We start from the raw sequence: 14,407 nt of genomic DNA, 5'->3' as shown, positions 1-14,407 counted from the left end.
GAGCTCTAATGAAAGTATTATAGACTAAAGGGAGCGGTAATGAGAGTATTAAAGACTAAAGGGAGTGGTAATGAGAGTATTAAAGACTAGAGGTAGCGGGAATGAGAGTATTATAGACTAAAGGGAGCGGTAATGAGAGTATTAAAGATGAAGGGAGCGGTAATGAGAGTATTAAAGTCCAAAGGGAGCGGTAATGAGAGTATTATAGACTAAAGGGAGCGGTAATGAGAGTATTATAGATGAAAGGGAGTGGTAATGAGAGTACTATGGACTAAAGGGAGAGATAATGAGTGTATTAAAGATTAAATGGAGTGGCACTTAGAGTATTAAAGACTGAAGGGAATGATAATAAGAGTACTAAAGTCTTAAGGGAGCTGTGATGAGAGCATTAAAGACTAAAGGGAGCTCTAATGAGAGTGTTAAAGATTAAAGGGAGCGGGAATGAGAGTATTATAGACTAAAGGGAGCAGTAATAAGAGTATTATAGACTCAAGGGAGCAGTGCTGAGAGTATTAAAGTCAAAAGGGAGCAGTAATGAGAGTATTAAAGACGAAAATGAGCTCTAATGCGAGTATTAAAGTCTAAAGGTGCAGTAATGAGAGTATTCTAGACTAAAGGGAGCAGTAATTAGAATATTATAGAATAAAGGGAGCAGTAGTGAGAGTATTAAAGTCAAAAGTGAGCAATAATGAGAGTATTAAATTCTAAAGGGAGCGGTAACAAGAGTATTAAAGACTAAAGGGAGCAGTAATGAGAGTATTAAAGTCTAAAGGGAGCGGTAATGAGAGTATTAAAGTATTAAGGGAGCAGTAATGAGAGTATTAAAGACTAAAGGAAGAGGTAATTAGCGTATTAAAGACTGAATGGAATGATAATGAGAGTATTAAAGACTAACGGGAGTGGGAATGAGAGTATTGACGACTAAAGAGAGTGGTAATGAGAGTATTAAAGACGAACGGGTGTGGGAATGAGAGTATTAAAGACCAAAGAGAGTGGTAATGAGAGTATTAAAGTCCAAAGGGTGCAGTAATGAGAGTATCAAAGACTGAAGGGAACGATAATGAGAGTATTAAAGTCTAAAGGAAGTGGTGATGGGAGTATTAAAGACTAAAGGGAATGATAATGAGAGTATTAATGTCTTAAGGAAGTATTGATGAGTGTATTATAGACTAAAGGGAGCGGTAATGAGAGTATTAAAGATAAAGGGAGCGGTAATGAGAGTATTAAAGTCCAAAGGGAGCGGTAATGAGAATATTATAGACTAAAGGGAGCGGTAATGAGAGTATTATAGATGAAAGGGAGTGGTAATGAGAGTACTATGGACTAAAGGGAGAGAAAATGAGAGTATTAAAGATTAAATGGAGTGGCACTTAGAGTATTAAAGACTGAAGGGAATGATAATAAGAGTACTAAAGTCTTAAGGATGCTGTGATGAGAGCATTAAAGACTAAAGGGAGCTCTAATGAGAGTGTTAAAGATTAAAGGGAGCGGGAATGAGAGTATTATAGACTAAAGGGAGCAGTAATAAGAGTATTATAGACTCAAGGGAGCAGTGCTGAGAGTATTAAAGTCAAAAGGGAGCAGTAATGAGAGTATTAAAGACTAAAATGAGCTCTAATGCGAGTATTAAAGTCTAAAGGTGCAGTAATGAGAGTATTCTAGACTAAAGGGAGCAGTAATTAGAATATTATAGAATAAAGGGAGCAGTAGTGAGAGTATTAAAGTCAAAAGTGAGCAATAATGAGAGTATTAAATTCTAAAGGGAGCGGTAACAAGAGTATTAAAGACTAAAGGGAGCAGTAATGAGAGTATTAAAGTCTAAAGGGAGCGGTAATGAGAGTATTAAAGTATTAAGGGAGCAGTGTGAGAGTATTAAAGACTAAAGGGGGCGGTAAGGGAGCAGTAATTAGAGCATTATAGACTAAAGGGAGAGATAATGAGAGTATTAAAGTCTAAAGGGAGCGGTAATGAGAGTATTAAAGACTAAAGGAAGAGGTAATTAGCGTATTAAAGACTTAATGGAACGATAATGAGAGTATTAAAGACTAACGGAAGCAGGAATGATAGTATTAAAGACATAGAGTGTGGTAATGATAATATTCATGATAAAGGGACTGGTAATGAGTGTATTACGCAGTATTAAGTGGAGAGTATTAGGTAATGAGAGTTAGGGAAGCAAATCAAAAGTTATTGGGGGTGGGGTAGATATGAATGTGGAATTTAAACACAAACAGATCGACCATGGACTTGTTGAATGGCGGAGCAGGTTGGAGGGGCCTAATGGCTACTTTTGCTCCAGTTTTCTCTGTTCTAACATTCAGCATCACAGGAGCTGAGGCAAGATAGGGACAGGTTTGTGTGAATCTACGGGGAAAGTAATCTTAGTAAAGCACCAGGATACAATTGGCAGATCCATAGTAACATTATGCCCCTGGTGAAGAATTGGCTGAAGATAGAGGGTGCACGTATGTTGTACCAATCCTTACCAATGTTGGTGGAGATGTTGACATCAATGCTGATGGCGGGCACAGCCTGGCTCCGTAATGATGCCACACAGGTGTAGGTCGCAGAGTCGGAGAATCTCATATCAATGATATCCAGACTTGTGGATCCTGGCTGAAACTCCTGGTCATTTTTGGAGATGATGATCCTATTGGTGGGTTTGAGGACCTTGCCATTCTTGTACCAGCTGTAAATCAGTTCATCCTGTGGCACTGCGTCCACCTGGCAAGATACCTTCACTTCCCGGTTCAACTGAATCTTCTCATCGTCATGGAACGTGTCTGGGGTGATCCAGAAGCGTCCGTTAGAGAGCGCTAGAAAACACAATGTAATATTGTTAGAACCTGCACGTGACCTGCGGGGTGGAGCATCAGTCTCCCCTTGAGTTGCACCAAATACGAGCTCCCCGGCTAAGGGGGCGGGGACTCCTAGAGCGTATTCAAGTGAAGGCAAGCAGAGGGCAGCAGAGCGGAGCCGCTGATTGGCTGTTGCGGGGAAAATTAGCATCAGTGCATTGCGGTCACTGTATCCAGAAGGTGTACCTGAGCAAGACACCCACCGTATTCAAGTGAAGGCAAGCATCCAGCAGAGTGAAGCCGCCAATTGGCTGTTGCGGGGACAATTTGCATCAGTGCATTGCGGTCACTGTATCCAGAAGGTGATTTGTGGAGGAGCTGTTGTCAAGTGACAGTTAAACCCCAAACACTTCTTCAGTGTTTCCCTCCCTACCTCCTCCTCTAAACAAAAAAAACCCAATCACTGGAAAGATCCCAGCCGGGTAAAGATCAAGAGGGAGAGTCGAGGGCATGTAGAAGTAGAAAGAAGTTGAACCGCGACGTCTCAGCCAGCAGGTAAGTGATGGTTGGTGACTGGTAAGTAGTTTTTTCTTTTCCTTGAAGTGTGTTGATAAGGTAAGGTTTTTCTATTTCTATTTTTTTAAATCGTGTGATTGGTAACAATCTTTCTTTTTTTTTCTTTTTCATTTATCTATTATTTGATGATATAGCTGGACTCAGTTAAGTTTAAGATTTAAAATGGCAGGATATCTCAGACCTGTGTTATGCTCCTCTTGCTCAATGTGGGAGCTCAGGGATGTGGCTGATGTCCCTGGCTCCTTCATGTGCGGGAAGTGTGTCCAGCTGCAGCTCTTGTTAGACCGCATGACGGCTCTGGAGCTGCGGATGGGCTCATTTTGGAGCATCTGCGATGCTGAGGAGGTCCTGGATAGCACGTTTAGCAAATTGGTCACACCGCAGATTAGGATTGGTGAGGGAGAAAGGGACTGGGTGACCAAAAGGTAGAGAAAAAGCAGGAAGGCAGTGCAGGTGTCCCCGGCGGTCATCTCCCTCCAAAACAGTTAGACCGTTTTGGATACTGTTGGGGGAGGTGACTCACCAGGGGAAGGCAGCAGCAGCCAGGTTCATGGCACCGTGGCTGGCTCTGCTGTACAGAAGGGCGGGAAAAAGAGTGGAAGGGCTATAGTCATAGGGGATTCAATTGTAAGGGGAGTAGACAGGCGGTTCTGTGGTCGAAAACGAGACTCCCGAATGGTATGTTGCCTCCCGGGTGCACGGGTCAGGGATGTCTCAGATCGGCTGCAGAACATTTTGAAGGGGGAGGATGAACAGCCAGTTGTTGTGGTGCATATAGGCACCAATGATATAGGTAGAAAACGGGATGAGGTCCTACAAGCAGAATTTAGGGAGTTAGGAGCCAAGTTAAAAAGTCAGCCCTCAGAGGTAGTAATCTCAGGATTGCTACCAGTGCCCCGTGGTAGTCAGAGTAGAAATGAAAGAATAGGCAGGATGAATGCGTGGCTTGAGACATGGTGCAGGAGGGAGGGGTTCAGATTTTTGGGACCTTGGGACCGGTTCTGGGGAGGTGGGACTACGACAAATTGGGCGGTCTACACCTGGGATGGACTGGAACCAATGTCCTTGGGGGTGCTTTTGCTAACGCATCCAGGAGGGTTTTCTAGAGCAGTATGTAAATAGTCCAACTCGTGAAGGGGCCGTACTGGACCTGGTGTTGGGGAATGAACCCGGCCAGGTGGTTGAAGTTTCAGTCGGGGATTACTTTGGGAAATTTGCATACGTCGGTGTGCTCACCCTAACTTGAAGGTGTACCTGAGCAAGAGACGCTCGCTGTTCAAGTGCAGACAAGCATCCAGCAGAGGCCAGTAGATCGGAGCTGCTGATTGGCTGTTGCGGGGGATATTTGCATACGTCCCGTGTGCTCACCCTAACTTGCAGGTGTACCCGAGCAAGAGACCCTAGCTGTTCAAGTGAAGACAAGCATCCAGCAGAGGGCAGTAGAGCCGAGCTGCTGATTGGCTGTTGCACGGGAAATTTGCATACGTCCGTGTGCTCACCCTAACTTGAAGGTGGTTTGTGGAGGAGCTGTTGTCAAGTGACACTTACACCCGAAACACTTCTTCAGTGTTTCCCTCCCTACCCCCTCCTCTAACCAAAAAAAACCAACCGCTGTAAAGATCAAGAGGAAGGCTCGAGGGCAGGTAGAAGTAGAAAGAAGTTGAACCGTGACATCACGGCCTGCTGGTAAGGGACTGGCTGGTGACTGGCAAGTAGTTTTTCTTTTACTTTCCCTCAGGTGTTATCGTGCGGGGCGTAGAGGTTGCTGAGGGAGTGCTTGCTGAGAAGGGAGTGAATATCAGGTAAGCTCTTTCTTTCTTTTTCTTTTTTTATCTAGAGGGGATGACAGGGAAGGCAGTGCAATGTTCCTCCTGCAGAATGTTTGAGGTGAGGGACGGCGTCAGTGTCCCTGCTGATTTCACCTGTGGGAAGTGCACCCATCTCCAGCTCCTCAGAAACCATGTTAGGGAACTGGAGCTGGAGCTGGATGAACTTCGGATCATTCGGGAGGCAGAGTTGGTCATAGATAGAAGCTTCAGGGATGTAGTTACTCCGAAGAATAAAGATAGATGGGTGACGGTGAGAGGGGCTGGGAGGAAGCAGTCAGTACAGGGATCCCCTGTGGTTGTTCCCCTTAGTAACAAGTATACCGCTTTGGATACTGTTGGTGGGGTGTGGGGACTTACCAGGGGTAAGCCATGGGGTACAGGTCTCTGGCACAGAGTCTGTCCCTGTTGCTCAGAAGGGAAGGGGGGAGAGGAGCAGAGCATTAGTCATTGGAGACTCCATAGTTAGGGGGATAGATAGGAGATTCTGTGGGAACGAGAGAGACTCACGGTTGGTGTGTTGCCTCCCAGGTGCCAGGGTGCGTGATTTCCCAGATCGTGTTTTCGGGATCCTTAAGGGGGGGCAGCCCCAAGTCGTGGTCCACATAGGTACCAACGACACAGGTAAGAAAAGGGATGGGGATGTAAGGCAGGAATTTAGGGAGCTAGGGTGGAAACTTAGATCTAGGACAAACAGAATTATTATCTCTGGGTTGTTACCCGTGCCACGTGATAGCGAGACGAGGAATAGGGAGAGAGAGGAGTTGAACACGTGGCTACAGGGATGGTGCAGGAGGGAGGGTTTCAGATTTGTGGATAATTGGGGCTCATTCTGGGGTCGGTGGGACCTCTACAAACGGGATGGTCTACACCTGGACCAGAGGGGTACCAATATCCTGGGGGGGAAATTTGCTAATGCTCTTCGGGAGGGTTTAAACTAGTTCAGCAGGGGCTTGGGAACCTGAATTGTAGCTCCAGTATACAGGAGGTTGAGAGTAGTGAGGTCATGAGTAAGGTTTCAAAGTTGCTGGAGTGTACCGGCAGGCAGGAAGGTGGTTTAAAGTGTGTCTTCTTCAATGCCAGGAGCATCCGGAATAAGGTGGGTGAACTTGCAACATGGGTTGGTACCTGGGACTTCGATGTTGTGGCCATTTCGGAGACATGGATAGAGCAGGGACAGGAATGGATGTTGCAGATGCCGGGGTTTAGATATTTCAGTAAGCTCAGGGAAGGTGGTAAAAGAGGGGGAGGGGTGGCATTGTTAGTCAAGGACAGTATTATGGTGGCAGAAAGGACGTTTGATGAGGACTTGTCTACTGAGGAAGTATGGGCTGAGGTTAGAAACAGGAAAGGAGAGGTCACCCTGTTAGGAGCTTTCTATAAGCCTCCGAAAAGTTCCAGAGATGTAGAGGAAAGGACTGCAAAGATGATTCTGGATAGGAGCGAAAGCAACAGGGTAGTTGTTATGGGGGACTTTAACTTCCCAAATATTGACTGGAAACGCTATAGTTCGAGTACTTTAGATGGGTCCGTTTTTGTCCAATGTGTGCAGGAGGGTTTCCTGACACAGTATGTAGATAGGCCAACGAGAGGCAAGGCCATATTGGATTTGGGACTGGGTAATGAACCAGGACAGGTGTTAGATTTGGAGGGAGGTGAGCACTTTGGTGATAGTGACCACAATTCGATTACGTTTACATTAGTGATGGAAAGGGATAGGTATATACCGCAGGGCAAGAGTTATATCTGGGGGAAAGGCGATTATGATGCAATGAGGCAAGACTGAGGATGCATCGGATGGAGAGGAAAACTGCAGGGGATGGGCAGAATGGAAATGTGGAGCTTGTTCAAGGAACAGCTACTGCATGTCCTTGATAAGTATGTACCTGTCAGGCAGGGAGGAAGTGGTCGAGCAAGGGAACCGTGGTTTACTAATGCAGTCGAAACACTTGTCAAGAGGAAGAAGGAGGCGTATGTAAAGATGAGACATGAAGGTTCAGTTAGGGCGCTCGAGAGTTACAAGTTAGCTAGGAAGGACCTAAAGAGAGATCTAAGAAGAGCCAGGAGGGGACATGAGAAGTCTTTGGTAGGTAGGATCAAGGATAACCCTAAAGCTTTCTATTGCTATGTCAGGAATAAAAGAATGACTAGGGTAAGAGTAGGGCCAGTCAAGGACAGTAGTGGGAAGTTGTGTTTGGAGTCCGAGGAGATAGGAGAGGTGCTAAATGAATATTTTTCGTCAGTATTCACACAGGAAAAAGACAATGTTGTCGAGGAGAATACTGAGATTCAGGCTACTAGACTAGAAGGGCTTGAGGTTCATAAGGAGGAGGTGTTAGCAATTCTGGAAAGTGTGAAAATAGATAAGTTCCCTGGGCCGGATGGGATTTATTTTAGGATTCTCTGGGAAGCTAGGGAGGAGATTGCTGAGCCTTTGGCTTTGATCTTTAAGTCATCTTTGTCGACAGGAATAGTGCCAGAAGACTGGAGGATAGCAAATGTTGTCCCCTTGTTCAAGAAGGGGAGTAGAGACAACTCCAGTAACTATAGACCATAGATCATAGATCATAGAATTTACAGTGCAGAAGGAGGCCATTCGGCCCATCGAGTCTGCACCGGCTCTTGGAAAGAGCACCCTACCCAAGGTCAACACTTCCACCCTATCCCCATAACCCAGTAGCCCCACACAATACTAAGGGCAATTTTGGACACAAAGGGCAATTTATCATGGCCAATCCACCTAACCTGCACATCTTTGGACTGTGGGAGGAAACCGGAGCACCCAGGGGAAACCCACGCACACACGGGGATGATGTGCAGACTCCACACAGACAGTGACCCAAGCCGGAATCGAACCTGGGACCCTGGAGTTGTGAAGCAATTGTGCTATCCACAATGCTACCGTGCTGCCCTACTTCTACTACCAGTGAGCCTACTTCTGTTGTGGGCAAAATCTTGGAAAGGTTTATAAGAGGTAGGATGTATAATCATCTGGAAAGGAATAATTTGATTAGAGATAGTCAACACGGTTTTGTGAAGGGTAGGTCGTGCCTCACAAACCTTATTGAGTTCTTTGAGAAGGTGACCAAACAGGTGGATGAGGGTAAAGCAGTTGGTGTGGTGTATATGGATTTCAGTAAAGCGTTTGATAAGGTTCCCCATGGTAGGCTACTACAGAAATTACGGAGGCATGGGATTCAGGGTGATTTAGCAGTTTGGATCAGAAATTGGCTAGCTGGAAGAAGACAAAGGGTGATGGTTGATGGGAAATGTTCAGACTGGAGTCCAGTTACTAGTGGTGTACCACAAGGATCTGTTTTGGGGCCACTGCTGTTTGTCATTTTTATAAATGACCTGGAGGAGAGCGTAGAAGGATGAGTGAGTAAATTTGCAGATGACACTAAAGTCGGTGGAGTTGTGGACAGTGCGGAAGGATGTTACAAGTTACAGAGGGACATAGATAAGCCGCAGCGCTGGGCTGAGAGGTGGCAAATGGAGTTTAATGCAAAAAAGTGTGAGGTGATTCATTTTGGAAGGAATAACAGAAAGACAGAGTACTGGGCTAATGGTAAGATTCTTGGCAATGTGAATGAGCAGAGAGATCTCGGTGTCCATGTACATAGATCCCTGGTATGGGGGGAAGATGTTATGAGGAAAGACTGAGGGACTTGAGGCTGTTTTCGTTAGAGAGAAGAAGGTTAAGAGGTGACTTAATTGAGGCATACAAGATGATCAGAAGATTGGATAGGGTGGACAGTCTTTTTCCTCGGATGGTGATGTCTAGCACGAGGGGACATAGCTTTAAATTGAGGGGCGATAGATATAGGACAGATGTCAGAGGTAGGTTCTTTACTCAGAGAGTAGTAAGGGCGTGGAATGCCCTGCCTGCAACAGTAGTGGACTCGCCAAGACTAAGGGCATTCAAATGGTCATTGGATAGACATATGGACAATAAGGGAATGGTGTAGATGGGCTTTAGAGTGGTTTCACAAGTCGGTGCAACATCGAGGGCCGAAGGGCCTGTACTGCGCTGTAATGTTCTATGTTCTATGTTCTATTCCTTAAGTTTTAGAATACTCATGGACAAAGGCGAGAGTGGTCCTAAAGGACGAGTGCTAAATTGGGGGAAGGCCAACTCTACCAAAATTCGGCAGGAGCTGAGGAATGTGGATTGAACATAAGAACTAGGAGCAGGAGTAGGCCATCTGGCCCCTCGAGCCTGCTCCGCCATTCAATGAGATCATGGCTGATCTTTTGTGGACTCAGCTCCACTTTCCGGCCCGAACACCATAACCCTTAATCCCTTTATTCTTCAAAAACTATCTATCTTTATCTTAAAAACATATCGGGGCCTGGAGAATTGCCGGGGGGGTGGGGGCGCTGCCAACGGGCCCCGACCTGTGCGGCGTGATCCCCGCCCCCGCCCGAAAACCGGCGCCGGAGAATTCGACAGCCGGCGTCGGAGCGGCGGGGTGGGATTCACGCCGCCCACCCCTGGGCAATTATCCGACCCGGCAGGGCATGGGCAATCCCACCCCATATCTTCATAGTTTCCTTTACTAAGATTCAGCCCCTAGTCTCCGAATCAACTTCTTCACTCTTCATCTTGATAAACAATTCCATCATGTTATGGTCGCTCAGCCCTAAGTGGTCTCGTTCAGCCAGATTGGCAATGACTCCCTTCTCATTACACAGTACCCAGTCTAAGGTGGCCTGCTCTCTAGTTGGTTCCTCCACATAGTGCTCAAGAAAACCAGCCCGTATGTTAAGATTACAGGAGTTGCGGATAGTGATGAAGATTGTCAGAGAAAACAACAGGATATAGATGACGAATGTGATATAAAATAGTTACTTTAGAGATATTAGTTACTGTAATGTAGCGAGTACGCACTTCAAGTCATGCCGGACGGCACTGCCATAAAATATTTTGAGGTCCCTGAAACAATTAACACTCGACTGCAGCATCACCGGGGATATGATGTGTTGGAATATGTCAATCCACAGGTCTGGGCGAAATACCCATCACAAGTGGGAAAGACAAATGTTACACCTATTAAGGTGATGATTAAGGACCATGTAAAGCTGCCTTCCATTCGGCAATACCCCCTGAAATCCCAAGCTGCTCCTTCTATAGACAAATTAATCCGAGAGCTGTTGCAACAGGGTATTTTGGTCCCTTGACAATCAGAATGTAACACCCCCATACTTGCTGTGCCTAAACCAGCCAAGCCAGACCAGTACCGATTAGTACAGGATTTACATTCAAGCAGATTGTGCAGCGCGGACAGCCGCGCAAATTCAGCAAGTGATGGTGCCTAAAATGTTAAGTCAGACTAAATGATCTACTATAAATATGTCTGCTTCTGACAAGTCAATGCCAACCATCCAAGACGTCATAAGGTTACAGGAGGACGCTCCTGAGAGTGATAAACAAATGTGGAACTGGTTAGGTTGTACATATGATTCTGTTTCCTCTTTATGGACCACGCCAGCACATCAGACTTGTATGTCTGATGTACTGGCTTTATGGGTCATCGAATGTGTACACTTTGCAGCTCATTGTGGAGCTCGAGGGACTAGTGATTTGTTGCTGGACACTTGGTGGCACCCTAAATGCAGGGGTTGGCCCAGAGTATCAGTAATCGGTGTTTGATTTGTCAGCAATATAACACCGGAAAAGGTATCCCTTGTGGGATGGGGCAAACCCCGTTGCCCAGTGGTCCCTTTGAGATGCTCCAAATGGATTACATTGAGTTGGAAAGGTGTCAATGTTACAAATATGTTTTGGTCATTGTGGATGTGTTCAGCAGATGGGTTGAGGTGTATCCGACTATCGATAATAAAGCTGCTACTGTGGTTAAAGTTCTGATGCGGGAAATCATTCCCCGGTACAGTAGACCAGCTCAGTTGAGTTCTGATAACGGGCCTCATTTTCTTGGACAGATTAACCTGCCTCCCTTCTCCAGTGCTATTTTACAGGTGTGGAGCATGATGGGGTGGCTACGCACCGTCTGTGCGATATTCGGCCTCACCTCGCTTGGAGTCTTATTGATGACGGACATGGAAAAGGGGAATATTATCTATATTTGTAACCCCAACCAATCTACAAGGATACATCACCGATGCAAAGGTGATGTTCTTCGTTGCCCCCATATACGAGGACATGGTATCGACTCATGGAAGGTCGTCAAAGTTAAGGAGAATGCAGGACTCATGAAGCAATTGCACCGGTCCCGGCGATGGGAAGGGAACATTATATGGACATTGCCTTGTTTTGGGAGTACATGTAAATTTGATTTTGGATGTGTTAAGATTGGTGCGATAAAGGTAACATCAGACCATCAGGAGAGCATAGGAAGAGACTGTGAGAGAGAGAGGGGGACTAGAGAGAGGACGGGGCGTGTGAGAAGGGAAGTACAGCTAGAACGTAGGTTATCGGGAGATACACTTAAATTAGTTAAAGGCCAAACTGAGGAAAACCCGGGTAGTATGAATCTGTTCTACCAGATTTACCACCGTCTGTATGGCCAGGGACGGGTTGTCTGCTACCCAAACCCCGCAGCGGTGTCTAGGTTATTTTCTGTTTCACCGCTTTGGGGCACTCCCCAAACGGTGGTTCATTGTCAGCGTTCCGAGCCATTGCCCGAGCAAGTCACTCTTCCTTACGATCCGGGTTCAGCACCACCAGCTATTTGCCTTCCCCTTCCTCGGGATAATTCCCACTCACAGTATGATAGGCTGCGACGGTGGAGGGCGTACATACCTAGCCACGTCACTCCCAATAGGGATTCCCGGTCGTACGAGAAGTGTTTCAGCAGTGAAGGATACGGCTGTTTGCTGGTAGAGGTGGAAACGAATATAACACGTCTGTTCCCCACCTGTACGGACAGGAGGTGTCATATCACCCAGGCGCCTGGCCAATGCGTTTGTTACAACACCACCTGCGTTCCATTGAACGCCGGCCTCCAGCTCCTTTGTGGCTGGGCGAATGGCTGTCATATCACTGTTGGGACTAGGGCTTTCCGCATTGCTAGGCGGCCCGAATGGGCGTTTCGAAGCTAGATAAACTGGGCTACTGGGGGGTTCCTTGTCTGTCAGCAATAGGAATTATTTTATTTGTGGCCTTACCATCTTGGGAAATGAAACCTTGGAAGCCCTCGGGGCAATAACCAAGGAATTGTCTCAGCTACGGTTGTTTGCAATGCAGAACCGGTATGCTCTTGACTATCTTCTGGCCCGTGAGGGTGGGGTAAGCGCCATAGTGCAGGGCAAGTGTATCATGGGAGTTCAGGACTTGACCGCTAACATGACTAAATGTATGGATCACATACGGGATCACCTGGACGGAATGCAGGATCCTGGCGCTTGGGGTAACTGGGGATTTGGAGGTTGGAAGGACTGGTTGATAAATATGGTCATGTATTTAGTGGTGGCTATTGGCCGCATCTTTGTGGGCCCAGCCATCCTTAAATGTGTGATGGGTAGAATGCGGGGTGCACTGGAACAGATCAACGCCCCTAAAATCTTAGCTGTCAAAATCCATGAGGGTGCAGCAGATGAAGGGGGGCTACGCCAGGAATTGGGAATGCAGCGACGGATCTTTTTAGATGAGGGACCGTAGCTATGGATTGGATAGTTCGGTTATCATGGAATGATAAAAGGAGGGAATGACGAATGTGATATAAAATAGTTACTTTAGGGATATTAGTTACTGTAATGTAGAGATAGGCCAGTCTCATTCTGGTGAGTTCACAGACAAAGGATTTCAGACCGTATGGCAAAGCAAGGAGGAGGTGTGTCCACCAAAGGAGGAGAAAAGGATGCTGGGTAATAGGGGCCAGAGGAAGGGATTGGAAGTGAGCCAATCAGAATATATGACCAGGTCAGGAGGGGTATAGGATGACCTATGGGCATCGTGTATGTGAAACTTGATGCCATTTGAATGTATCAGTACAGACTCCTTTGTTCCACAGCCTCACTTGATTCCAGAAGTCTACGGAGCAGGATGTGCTTCGTGCTCCTGAGAATTGAGGAACGCTTGCAAGCTAAATAAAATAACTCATGCTGTACCTGCAAATCCATCTCGACTTTTATTGAGGCCAGACTGACGGGTAAAGAAATTTGGGATTTGTCATAGATAGGCTGCAAAATCGGGCAGAGAAATGGCAGATGGAGTTTAACCCGGACAAATGCGAGGTGATGCATTTTGGGAGATCCAATTCAGGCGGGAGCTAGAAATTAAATGGCAGAACCATCAGGAGCAGAGGGACACAGAGAGATCTGGGCAGGTCCACAGATCCTTAAAAGTGGCAGCACAGGTGGAAATGGTGGTAAAGAAAGCAGATGACATGCTTGCTGTCATCGGACGGGGTATCGAGTGTAAAAGCTCGCAAATTATGTCACAGTTATATAGAACGTTGGTTGGGCCACATTTGGAATACTGCGTCCAATTCTGGTCACCGCACTGCCACAAGGACGTGGAGGCTTAGAACATAGAAAAATACAGCACAGAACAGGCCCTTCGGCCCACGATGTTGTGCCGAACGTTTGCCGTAGATTAAGAACAAATCAATCTACATCCCAGCATTCTACCGTAATCCATGTACCTATCTAATAGCCGCTTGAAGATCCCTAATGTTTCCGACTCAACTACTTCCACAGGCAGTGCATTCCATGCCCCCACTACTCTCTGGGTAAAGAACCTACCTCTGATATCCCTCCTATATCTTCCACCTTTCACCTTAAATTTATGTCCCCTTGTAATGGTGTGTTCCACCCGGGGAAAAAGTCTCTGACTGTCTACTCTATCTATTCCCCTGATCATCTTATAAACCTCTATCAAGTCGCCCCTCATCCTCTCCGTTCTAATGAGAAAAGGCCCAGCACCCTCAACCTTTCCTCGTAAGACCTACTCTCCATTCCAGGCAACATCCTGGTAAATCTCCTTTGCACCTTTTCCAAAGCTTCCACATCCTTCCTAAAATGAGGCGACCAGAACTGTACACAGTACTCCAAATGTGGCCTTACCAAAGTTTTGTACAGCTGCATCATCACCTCACGGCTCTTAAATTCAATCCCCCTGTTAATGAACGCGAACACACCATAGGCCTTCTTCACAGCTCTCTCCACATGAGTGGCAACTTTCAAAGATGTATGAACATAGATCCCAAGATCTCTCTGCTCCTCCACATTGCCAAGAACTCTACC

At 46.4% G+C, this 14,407-nt stretch overlaps 1 protein-coding gene across 1 annotated transcript in view; it reads right to left on the bottom strand.

The window, feature by feature from the left end:
- The window catches only part of LOC140411222 (MAM domain-containing glycosylphosphatidylinositol anchor protein 1-like), an 875,194-nt gene that overhangs the window by 262,978 nt on the left and 597,809 nt on the right, over positions 1-14,407 (bottom strand). The window contains exon 7 of the mRNA XM_072500330.1: positions 2,487-2,816. Coding sequence (XP_072356431.1) covers positions 2,487-2,816 — 330 coding nt within the window. The remainder of the gene's footprint in view (positions 1-2,486; positions 2,817-14,407) is intronic.

The sequence above is a fragment of the Scyliorhinus torazame genome, chromosome 4 (genome assembly GCF_047496885.1).
Source record: "Scyliorhinus torazame isolate Kashiwa2021f chromosome 4, sScyTor2.1, whole genome shotgun sequence".
Taxonomy (NCBI): Eukaryota; Metazoa; Chordata; class Chondrichthyes; order Carcharhiniformes; family Scyliorhinidae; genus Scyliorhinus; species Scyliorhinus torazame.
The sequence above is the reverse complement of the archived record's forward strand: the minus strand, read 5'-3'. Positions and strand labels throughout refer to the sequence as shown.